At 38.5% G+C, this 12,393-nt stretch overlaps 1 protein-coding gene across 1 annotated transcript; it reads right to left on the reverse strand.

Annotated features, from left to right (window-relative positions):
- Positions 1-444: 444 nt before the first annotated feature.
- LOC101361299 (hyaluronidase 4) lies at positions 445-9,996 on the reverse strand. The gene is made up of 3 exons (XM_012558435.2): positions 9,150-9,996; positions 7,471-7,560; positions 445-885 (listed from the first exon to the last, which is right to left on the reverse strand). The coding sequence occupies exons 1-3, from the start codon at positions 9,990-9,992 to the stop codon at positions 445-447; spliced, it is 1,374 nt and encodes a 457-aa protein (XP_012413889.1). The 5' UTR covers positions 9,993-9,996.
- Between the last annotated feature and the right edge of the window lie 2,397 nt (positions 9,997-12,393).

Genomic DNA, 12,393 nt, shown 5'->3' on the forward strand with positions numbered 1-12,393 from the left:
AGGTGCCTCTGGGTGGGTTTGAATGACCAACCTTTTGGTTAGTAGTTGAGTGCTTAACCATTTGCACCACCCAGGATTCCTCTTACTTGACTATCCTACATAAAATTACCAGCACTCTCCCACACTCTCCAACCCCTTTACCCTGCTTCATGATTCCCCACAGCACTTAACACCACCTCATATATATGTATTTGTTTGTTTATTGTTTACCTGTTATTGTCATTTTCCCATAAGAAGTTAAGTTCCCCAAAGGCAGTGTCTTTGTTATATCCTACCTCCTTATCCCTAGTACCTAGCATGAAGTAAGCACCCAATAAATATTTGCTAAAGCAATAAATAGAGTCAGTGATTATTATTATTATTTTACTTTAAAGCCAATAAATATTTTAAAAGAAGTTTGAAGTTAAAGACAAAAACAATCAACATTTTCTATTCTTAAGCATTTCAAGGAAAAATTGACTTTGTAGTAGGGGATAAGAAAAAAATCAGCATAATCATAGATAAAGTCATACTGAGAAAAACTGATAGATGAAAGTTAGCAGTAGAAGCCTTATTTTGCTTTCCCAAGAAGTCTGAAGAGTGTTGCTTGCAAGACTCTCCATGCCAGCCATAATAGCAGTGACACACAAATTCATTCTTCATGTCTTTTACTGCTTTCAGCCTTTTTTCTTGAGAAATGATGAATCTGAAGCTTTTGTTTGGGAAGTATTTCTTCCTGCTGCTTTCAGGCATATGCAGATAGGAGGAGGATTCGGGTGTTTTCCGAACACACCTTCCATTATTGTTACATAAACTTTTACTGCAGAGTGTGGCTGCAGATGTCACATTAACAGTATAATAGCCCAATGATCCCAGAACAGATTGTTGCACAGATAAACAGGTCTCCTGTAAGGGGAAAAAAAAATCAGTTTAAATCATTCTCAAATGTAATCCTATTGTTCAGGTGGTATTAATGCCTAAAGTTTTGTCTTTGATAAGGCTGAAGAAGAAGAGCATTTCAGTGGCTTAATCATTTAAATGAGGAACTAAACCTTTATAAAGTCACATTAATGATAATCTTTGTCTTTGCTTATTAAGAAAATGTTCTGCATCCTACTTTGGTGAGTGGCATCTGGGGTCTTAAAAGCTTGCAAGCAGCCATCTAAGATGCATCAATTGGTCTCAGCCACCTGGAGTAAAGGAGAATGAAGAACACCAAAGACACAAGGGAAGTATTAGCCCAAGAGACATAAACCAGAGACTTCATCAGCCTGAGACTAGAAGAACTAGATGGTGCCCAGCTAATACCAATGACATCCTAACAGGGAATACAACAGAGAGTCCTGGTTGGAGCAGAAGAAAGGTGGGGTACAGAACTCAGATTCTAGTAAGAAGACCAGACTTAATGGTCTGACTGAGACTGGAGGAACCCCAGAAAGCACGGCCCCTGGATTCTCTATCAGCCCAGAACTAAAACAATTTCTGAGGCCAACTCTTCAGACAGCGATTGGACTGGACTGTGGGACATAAAGTGATAGTTGTGAGGAGTGTGCCTCTTAGCTCAAGTAGATACAAGAGACTAAATGGGCAGCTTCTGTCTAGAGGTAAGATGGGAAGGCAAAGAGGGTTAGGAGCTGGTTGAATGGACATGGGGAATCAGGGGTGGAAAGGAGAAGTGTGCTCTCACAGTATGGGGAGAGCAATTACAGTCACATAACAATGTATGTATAAATTTTTGTATGGGAAAAAATTTTTAAAAAATGATAATCCTTGTCTTTGATTAGGAAAACTACGATCAACCAATTCCATATCATTCTCAGGATGAGTCCACGTTTTCCCACATGAGGCTATACATTATGTAAAGAGATATCTGTAGTAACACTTTTAAAAGATCATCCATATGGGATGATTTTGCAAAATTTAACTTTAATTGTGAAATGTTTTCACACTGGTACTTAATACATGTTAACATTATGTCAGATTTTTCTAAGTCTGCCAAGTTGTCCCATTCTTCTTTCTACCTCCCCAGAGATAACCACTCTTCTGAAGTTGGTGGGGAGTCTTTGCACTCATGTTTTTTTAATTTACTACATTTATATATCATTATGAGCAATATGTAGTATTATTTTGTGTTTTTAAAAATATTTACATAAATTACATCATGTGGGATATATATATTTTTTGTAACTTGCTTTTTAAATTCAACATATTTTTAAGATTTTTTTTCCATATTGATACATGTAGCTCTGGTTTATTCACTTAAGCTGCTGCTCAGTATTTCACAGTATAATACCATAATTTATCCATCATGGTTTTGTAGGAGATAGAATATAGATGATCATTATTTACAATCAGATGCCCTAGTCACTTGCTCTAGGATATATGGTCCAATGACAGTGGGTAGGGTTGTCTTCCCACAAGTCTGCCGTTTGCACCACCCAGGGACCACAAACAATTAGAATACTACATATTAAAACTTATTAATACAGCCAAAGTAATTCTCAGTTGTAAATGCCTAGTCTTAAATGCTTTTGTTGACCAGGTAATCCAATTATCAAACAAAAAACAAGGCATTTTGGCATGGACTTTCACTCGAATTCCCACTCAGCTATAGAGCAGTGTAAGTGCTGTTCGATCAAGAACTGAGAGGTATCCTTTCCACTTATGGTGTCTCCATGCCTCCTACCCTTCCAGCCCGCTACATCCTCTCAGTCACTTTTCCACTTTGGCAGTGCCACCTTAGTTCCTACCTGCTTCACTGAGTGGACGCCTTTCCTATTTCCATCTCAGTACCAGCAGTTAGCCACCAAATTGCCTAAGACTCAGCAAATGACACTTCAGCCATTACGGTGATGTCTCCTGGCCTTCAGTGTGTCTGCTTTTAGCTTGTCATTTTACATCCAAAGGAATGTGTAACATTATTATGGGCATTTGTCTCCTTTTCTGTTTCTGGATCTTAAAAAAGTTTTCTAACAGACACTTTAAAGCATACTAATAATGTTAAATGCATAATTAATGTTATCTATTTCAGGAGATTATTTTCAATTACTCAATTCAATTATTTAAAAGAAGGAATAAAAGATAAATGAAATAAGACATTCAAGAAGTTAGAAAAATAATTTTTAAAAATCAATCCCATGAACGGAAGTAATAAAGATAAAAGCATAAATTAATCAATTAGAAAACTGAATTGATAAATGTCCCTAAGAGCAAGAATGAAGAAAACCAGACGCAAGGGAGAGATTAGTCCAAAGGACTAATGAACCACAATATCACAGCCTCCACCAGACTAAGTCCAGTACAACTAGATGGTGCCCAGCTACCACCACCAACTGCTCTAACAGGGATCACAATAGAGGGTCCTGGACAGAGCTGGAGAAAAATGTAGAATAGAACAAAAGTCTAACTCACACACACACACACACACACACACACACAAAAAAAAAAAAAAAAAAAAAAAAAGACCAGACTTACAGGTCTGACAGAGACTAGAGAAACCCTGAGAGTATGGCCCTGGGACACCTTATAGCTCAGTAATGAAGTCACTCCTGAGGTTCACCCTTCAGCCAAAGATGAGACGGGCCCATAAAACAAAACAAGACTAAATGGGCACGCCAGCGCAGGGGCAAGGACAAGAAGGCAGGAGGGGACAGGAAAGCTGTAATGGGGAACCTAAGATCAAGAAAGGGAGAGTGTTGACATGTTGTGGGGTTGGCAACAATGTCACAAAACCGTATCTGTATAAATTGTCTAATGAGAAACTAGTTTGCTCTGTAAACCTTCAGCTAAAGTACAATTTAAAAAAAAAAAAAAAGACCCTAAGAGCTAGGTCTTCAAAAAAAAAAAAAATTCCATAAACCATTTACATCTGACAAATCTAATTAAAAAAAGAAAGATAAATATGAATGAGAAAGAAATAGGATTAAAGGTTCAGAGATGATTTTTAACTTATTTTTTAAATTAAAGTAAACGTGTTCTTTTATGCTAATAAATTGAAAGTGTCATGATAAATTACCAAAATTGATTTAGGAGATAGAAAACTTAAATAGATCATTAGATTAGGGAAGAAATTAATCACCACAGAAAATGATTTCTACAACATTTTTGTGTTTGAGTTGTTTTCAACTTTTAAGGATTAGATCATTTTCATGTTGTAAAATTGATCCAGAGCATGAAAAAGGAAAATGAAAAGCTATCCAATTTATATTTGAAGTAAATATAACCTTGATATAAAAACTCACAGAGAAGAAAATCACAGACCAATTTTACTAATGACTGTAAACGTCGAGTCTAAGTCAGGGTCAAAAACCTCAAATGCAGGTAATGAGCTGGCGCCAGCTGAAGAATGGAAGCCGCACGCAGAAGGGAGCAGCAGGCCATTGAGGCTAGGCACCTTGAGTTCTCAAGAGAAATTTTAAAACACCTCATTTTATCATGTTATCAACTAATTCAGTTGGGTTTTTTTTTTTTTTTTTTTTCCCCTCTACAACGTGGTATGGGCTATACAAAACACATTTCCATGCCAGTTTTTTATGCATAAGCCTCATGTTTGTGATCTCACATCTATATCAGTAACATGAGGTTTCTTTCCTCCTCTCTGTCTCTCGAGCAACCCATCATCTAAAAACCGAATGTGGAGGGCATATTTGTGATTGCTTTACTTAAAAACAGGTTAAGTGGTGATACACAAAAAAAGTGTCTTTGAGGGCTCTTGGAGGGACACCTATAAAAACAGTCATTCTCCTGATCTGAGAGTTCACAACTTTACATGTTAAGAAGCTATATGGAGGGTGGGGGGCAGGGGGGTAGGAGAAGCAGCAGCAGCAGCTGTATGGACAGAGAAGATCGCAGTGGTTTCTGGTATGGGATGAAAATCAAAGGTGGGACAATCCATGTTGCAGGAACCAATCTTATTTTCATATGACCAACTCCATGGAGCAGTAGAGATTTATGCATTTAATATTCTTGCAATGCTGGCTAAGCCAGATAATGTATGGATACATCTTTTCAGTATAAGAAATTTTGCTCTTTAAAACAGGATGGCTCCAGGGAATTATGCTAAGTGAAAAAAAAAGCCTATCCCAAAGGTTATATACTGTATGATTCCCATGTAACATTCTTGAAATGCTAAAGTTATAGAAATGGAAAATGTATTAGTGGTTGCCAGAGTTAAGAGCGGCGGGGAGAGAGAGAGATGTCTCAGCTGAAACCCAAAGCTTAAGACAATGGTTGATAACTAAGGAGTTATGAGACAATCAGCCACCTCTAGCCTTTACGAAGAAATGGCTAGAAATTTGTAGGGAAGAAAAAAGACTGTACTAAAGAAATTTGAAAAAGTAGAGAGCACTGCCCTGGAACCCCAAGGGAACTCCATGGAGCCAGAGGCTGACTTATTCATTCATTCACTCAACAAATATTTATTCAGCACATACTTCTACGTGCCAAGCCCTGTTATAGGATCTGGGGCCAGAGGTGGTTAGAACACACAAAAATCTCTGTTCCCATGAAGATTACATTCAAGTGGGAAGAAGATGACAATACACAGGATAAATAAGTGTCATGATATAGTAGAAGGTGATGAGTGTTATAAAAATATAACAGGGAAGAGGCATGAGGAGGGTTGGTCTGGGTGAGGGGCATTTTAGTTTTAAATCCCATGGTTAGAGTGAAATTTAGCTAAGTCTTGACAGAGGCAAAGGAGACCAGGTGGATATCTGGGGAAGAATGTTCCAGGAGTCAAGTGTGTGCATGCAAGGAGGACTCTGGCTCGAGTTAAGCGAGTAAGGCGGAGAATGGAAAGAGTTCAGAGAGAGAAAGTTGGAGAGTTTTGGTGAGGAGGCAAGAACTGGTGCTGGACTGTCCTCTGGAGGGGTTTGCAGGCAGGAAGCTGATAGAAGTAGTCCACAAGGGCCCAGCAAGGAGAGAGAGCAGAAGTTGTAGTGGCCTGCCCTCACAGAATTTGACAGAGCAAGGGTAGAGGAGTATGCTCACGATCCAAGAGGATGCTGCAGAAGGTAGCCAGGTGTGCATCTTTCTGAAAGGATTTGGTCCAGAAGGCCAAGGGAAAAGGGGATCTCAGGGCTATTACCTCTGGGGAAAGAGGGAAGGGGAAGTTACAAGAGGTCAGCTAAAGAGTGCATTGTCAAAATCAGAGAATGGTGCAATGGGGTGGGGAAGGGGGAGATAAAGGCGGAGTTTCAAAACAAATCTCAGCAGTCCCTCAAGAGAGAGCCAGCCCCAATATGACTGCGATGTCAGAAGACCTTCAACAAAGATAATTACAAAGGTCACCAACTAGATAAAAAGAAGGTAGCCCACTGCCCTCCCCCACACCTGCCTCCTACACCCATCTTTGAAGCAGCTGAACAAAGAAATTGACCACACTCCCCTTTCCCACACCTCAGACCCAGACTTGGGGTGTGGGGAGGTGAGGCCACAAAATTGTAAACCGATAAGAATACCCAACGCTTACACAACACTTGCCATGTACCAGGTACTGCTTTAAGTGCTTTACATGTATTCATAATGTAGTTCTCATAACAACTCTGTGACGTAGAAACTATTATTACCCTCATTTTACAGATTAAGAAATGGAAGCACACGGAGAGTCAGTGACTTGCTCAAGGTCACACGGCTAGTAGATGACTAAGTAGGGCTGTGACCCCAAACAGTCTGGCCCCAGACTCTCGCCCTTAACAACTCTGTCTCGCTGTTTTGCGCCACACTGACTGAGAGACTGCTGTTTTTATATTTGATGAGAATGGACTTTTTAATACCTGAAAATGGGCGTGCTTACTAATACCTGGGAATGAGGAAAAACTGTGGCCTCTGAATTTTCATGTAAGCCGTGGGACGAGTGACCAGCAGAACATGTCCAAAGGCAGTTGTGCAAAATACTAAAGTAATCTCCTGTGTGCACTATTATCGAGAGTAGATTGTTAATAAACCTTTCTATAGATTATTTTTCCCTCCCACATACATTTCTATCATCAGGTAATCCACTAACAAAAAAAAAAAGAATCATTTTTGGAGAATCCACCCTTCCTAGTGTGGATGAAATAATATTTATTTTTAAATTTAGTATTCATTTTCCTTGTCACGTATATATTACATTATTTAAACTACTCAAAACCCTGCATAGTAGGTTTTATTTTAGTACTGTTTTTTTCAGATGGAGGAAATGAGATTCAGAGAGGTTAGTTAACTTGCCAAGGCAAGTACTAAGGTACTTAGTTATCACTAGAATGTTAGCTTGGAATCTAACTCAGGACTGTCTGATTTAATCCTTTATGCTTTTTCTAACATATTACTAATCACAGTTGTTGGTGCAGAGTAGGTGTTGAAAGAACATTAATCCCCTCTTCCTTTGAATGTCACTAAAGTCAAGTGAGCAGATAGATAATTGGCAATCATTTAGATCTGGGGTGAAGCAATTAAAAATATATATATCTAGAATATTTGCAAGGTGCTAACGGAGAAATTATTGCTTACCTTTGAAGCAGAATATTCATATCCTCCCCACAGTATTACTCCTGCTGCCCCCAAAGCAGCACTCTCACCAATTGTATGCATTAAGTCTTCCTAGAACAGAGAAGTTCAGGAGTAGCTGTCAGCCAAACCGTATTTAGTCTTTGACAATTCAATAATAAGACTCAACCCATCAACTGTGGTAAAGAACACACAATAGAGAAATATTATATTTGTGTCTAAAACAAAGGACCATAGGGCAGAACTGGAAAATTCTGAAAAAGCAGAATTCTGTCTTGGTACTTAACATTTATTTGATAAATATTTTTGATGTCCCAGGCAATATTCTAGACACTGGGGATATAAAAATGAAATAGAGCCCAGTTTCTGTCCTTGAGGGACTGCTTTAGTCTGGTGGCTGAGACAGATATACAAGCAAGTAATTACAATATAATAAATTATTGTTGTCGTTGCTCATTGCCATCCAGTCGATCCTGACTCCTGGTAACCACATGTGTTTCAGAGCAGAACTGTGCTCTGTAGGGTTTTCAAGGATGTGACCTTTTGGAAGCAGATCACCACGCCTGTCTTCTCAGGCAGCTCTGAATGGGTTCGAACTGCCAACCTTTCGGCTAATAGTTGAGTGCTTATCAGTTTGCGCCACCCAGGGACTCCATGTATTAGTAGCACCTACTCTATTGGTAGCATGTGTTGTTTGGAGGGGAAACCCTGGTGACATAGTGGTTAAGAGCTATGGCTGCTAACCAAAAGGTTGGCAGTTCGAATCCACCAGGCTCCTTGGAAACACTGTGGGATAGTTCTATGGTGTCCTATAGGGTCGCTGTCAGAGTCAACTCAACAGCAGTGAGTTTGGTTGGTTATGCGTATTGTTTGGAGGGGCTCTAGGAAGACTTCCTTGAGGAGGTGAAATTGTAGATGCGTCTTTGGGAATGAGAAGAAATTCGCAATGCTTTGACACAAACAGCTAGATCACATTGTAGACTCATAAAGACAAAATCAATGGAATCTACACTTTTCCCCCATAAACCTAATCAATTACCACATAAAAATATAATATAATGAAAAATGTAGGTGATTAATAATTTATCCCGAGCCCTATTTGCATGTTCTTGATTTAGAAAATTGCTGCTAAGCTTTCATATTGAAAAAGCTGATTCTGAAATTTCTCCCTGGTTAAAATTAATCTGTTGTATAATTTAACTCAAGCTTAACAACTGTTCTTCAGGAAATTCCTGTAAGTGCTAAACTAGTAAGAATCATCATCCAAAAACTCTAAGTAAATATCTAATTATCAGGGACACTCTTTCAGAACTGGGTTGACATTGGAAGAAACATATGCCATTAACAGCAGTGTTCAGTAGTAAAGGAGCTCTGGTGGTGCAATGGTTAAAGCGCTTGGCTGCTAATCAAAAGGTCAGCGGTTCGAAACCACTATCCACTTCATGGGAGAAAGATGTAGTGGTCAGCCTGCTTCCTTAAAGATTTACAGCCTTGGAAACTCTAATGGGGAAATGTACTCTGTCTTATAGGGTCTTGATGAGCCAGAATCAACTTGCCAGCAGTGGGTTTGGTTTTGGTGGTTCAATAATACTTCTGACATAAACTCTGAAAAACTTTTTTTCTAGACTTTATATAGTCATTCTACTAAATTTCCATTTTTATGTGAGCAGCTATACTCTTACCTGTGACAAAGCTTCAATGCTATGTAAGTAAAATGGTCTGGAAAAAATAAAAACTGGCAAAGCATAGTCATGTCGAGCCATTTGAGCAACTCTCATAGCTTCTCTAAGTCGATAATGAACAAATTTCAAAGCATTTAAACTTGACTTCAGTATTTTATCCAAATATATTGAAGGATAAAGTGCACTGCTTTTCTCCCACAGCCACTGGAGTTGGTCATTGCGTAAAATCTCATCATTTGGGCAATTACCTGTATAACTCTGTGGATTTATCCTGTAATCATAATTGTAGCAGTCTGGATAGAGATAAAAGCCCCATAAACATTTGGGTCTCATTTCTACAGCCAGTGTGAGAGTAATGTTCATAAAATTCCTTCCAGCATTTTCAAATTCCTGTTGAGCAACTGTTTTCACTTTCATTTCTGACCAGTCTGGATGGTGGCTTCTGGTGAAGGCTAAGGAGTAGTTTTTATATATTATTCTATTGCCCCAGTTTCTATCCCACTGGGGTTTCCAGTTTTCCCAGTCAATGATAACAAGTCCTTCCGATCTCCACCAAGGGATAACTTTTGGAATGTCATCAGCCGTTTTCTGAAGGTGCTTAGAAAGGCTCATATTCTGTGGTATGCCTCCGTTAAAGGGTTTTCTTTCGCTAGAAAAATAAGGATAATATCCTAATTCGTTAGGATAAAATATGGCAATTTTTGATCCACTTTGAGTCTCTAAAGGATTTGATATAATATTAAATAACTGAAGATATAGATCCACATTGAAGAAATGCTTACACTGCGTTGTGGGGGCGGCCCAGAAAATGTTGAAGGGCTGATTCTGGACCACAGGAGGCATTGCTGGCTTGAGAACTGGATGAGTGAAAAAACCCGTTGACGTCGAGTCGATTTCAAATGCAATAAAAACCAACAACACTCCTAACCACACCACCCACAGGTGACACATGGTTAGCAGTTTTCAGCATTACAGCAGTTTCCTTAAAAGTAAGAACGAAAAAAAATTATACATCATGGAGTCATATGTTCCTTTAATTTTATAGTACATGATACATAACAAGTGAAATCATGAGGGTGTTTCAGCTGTCCTTTAAGTGATAGACCAAATTTTTAAAAAGATTTATGAAATTTATTGATATTTAGGCCTAATTTATAGTTTTAGCTGAACAAGAGGAAAAAAGGAGCTTTTTTTCCCCTCACTTAAAATGTGAAGAAAAAAAAAATCCAGTGAATAAAAGCTAAAGTAAAAAGTTTCATACAAATTCTCAGCTGTGCAAACTACCGGCTAGCTGCTCTGGTTTTAATTTCCTATAACTCTGACTCCACCAACCCAAACCATTCACCCTTTGGTCATAAGCGGAACTAGAAACGAAAGTATGAATGGATTGTCATATATCCTTATTTCCTTACTGGAAAAATGACTCCAAGAACATGCCCTGTTGAACAAATATTGCCATTTTAACAGATATTAAGTAGTGGAATAAGAAATAACAAAGTATACTAACAGTAAGTGTTATCTTGTTTGCTATTTGAAATGCAGTGGCCTCAAAGGTTTTTTGTTCTGTTCTGGTTTGGTTTCTAAGACAGAAAGCAGCCAGGTTCAGACCTACCATAGACTGAAACAGAAGAAAGACAGGCATGGCATTTACCTGTTGTTGGTTATGGATTTTGGTGCTATAATCTTCTCTCATGTACGTAAGTCAAAAAGCCTATTAGTTCTTTTACTCCATGGTTTTCCGATGAAGAAATTGGACTATGTTTTCACCAGCTAAATCTCAAGTGGAACTGACTCTTTAGTCTCTTCTAAATAGTCCGTTGGGTCAAAAACTGCCAAAGAATCTTTCCAGAATACAAGAACAGTCTAATAGTCAATACATTCCAGCCAACTAGATCTCACCTTGAAAGCAGTATAATTGAAGCTATGTATCAAAATTGTTTTAGCATAGTATAACAACCTTTTAAATAAAAGAATCACAGATTTCCTCGGATGTAGTTAAACTCAGTCTCTTTTTAGGAATGACATATTTCTTCTTATGTAGCTCTTGCTGTCTTTATTTAATATATTAAATGCAGGAAAAGACAGCAATCAAAATCATATGTTAACTCTGGCAACATGGCACCCCAAGTGGTAAAGAACCTTGAGTAAGCCATAGGTTCTTTGCACTTTGAATTTTTTATCAACAAATATAAATGATAATTTACTATTTAAAAAAAAGTTATTATTGAGACAATTGACTTGACTTCCTATGGACTTTGTATTATGGCACCAGATGAATCTCTGAGTCACCAGAGATGGCTCTGCTCCCTGAACTCTTCTCCTTCCATGGGATCCTAATGTGCCCCCCTGTGATAGTTAATGTTATATGTCAATTTGGCTAGCCTATGATTCTCAGTGATTTGGCAGACACTGGACTGGGTGCTCTTCCATAATGTAATATAATGTAACCACGTTCCATTATGTGATCTGATGTGATCAGCCAATCAATTGAAAGGGGAGTTTCCTTGGGGCTATGGTCTGCCTCCAGTATATAAACGGATGCTCTGACAAACCTCATTCTCTCTTGACCCTGCACTCTTCTCATCGTCTGACCTCCAGTTCTTGGGACCTAAGCCTGCAGAAGTCTCCAGCCTCCCACCTGACCTACAGATTTCGGATTCGCCAGCCCCTGCAACCCCATGAGCCAGCAGAGGTCTCCAGCCTGCCGCCTGAGCCACGGATTTGGGACTTGCCAGCTCCCACAATTGCATAAGCCATTTCCTTGAAGTAAATCTCTCTCTGTATATTTATAGACACGTTTCACTGGTTTTGCTACTCTAGAGAATCTAGACTAAGACAACCCTCCCAAAAATAACACTTAATCTTCTTCTTTATCTTTTTTTGGGGTTCAGTGAGAATGAGCAGAGTCCACCATCCATAAATATTACTCTTTACCTCCCTTTTGTCATGACTCCATGTATTAGATATATATGCCTAATAAACTGTGACATCCTTAAAAAAACCTTTTGTTAAATGTCATATCATATTAAACTTTTAGGAACAAAGTTGCTAAAAATCCAAAATACTGCGCTTTAATAAAATTCATTTATGAGCTTCTTTTTTCTCAGAGATTTTAATTATGTTTTCCATGTATATTAATGATATGCAATATATCCCTGTCACTTGTCTATGGAAAATTTATTTTTTTGGCACTAACATGGTCCCCAGTATGCAATTTTATAACAGATTTCTGTTACAGTAGCAA

Source organism: Trichechus manatus, unplaced genomic scaffold (genome assembly GCF_000243295.1).
Source record: "Trichechus manatus latirostris isolate Lorelei unplaced genomic scaffold, TriManLat1.0 scaffold00167, whole genome shotgun sequence".
NCBI lineage: Eukaryota > Metazoa > Chordata > Mammalia > Sirenia > Trichechidae > Trichechus > Trichechus manatus.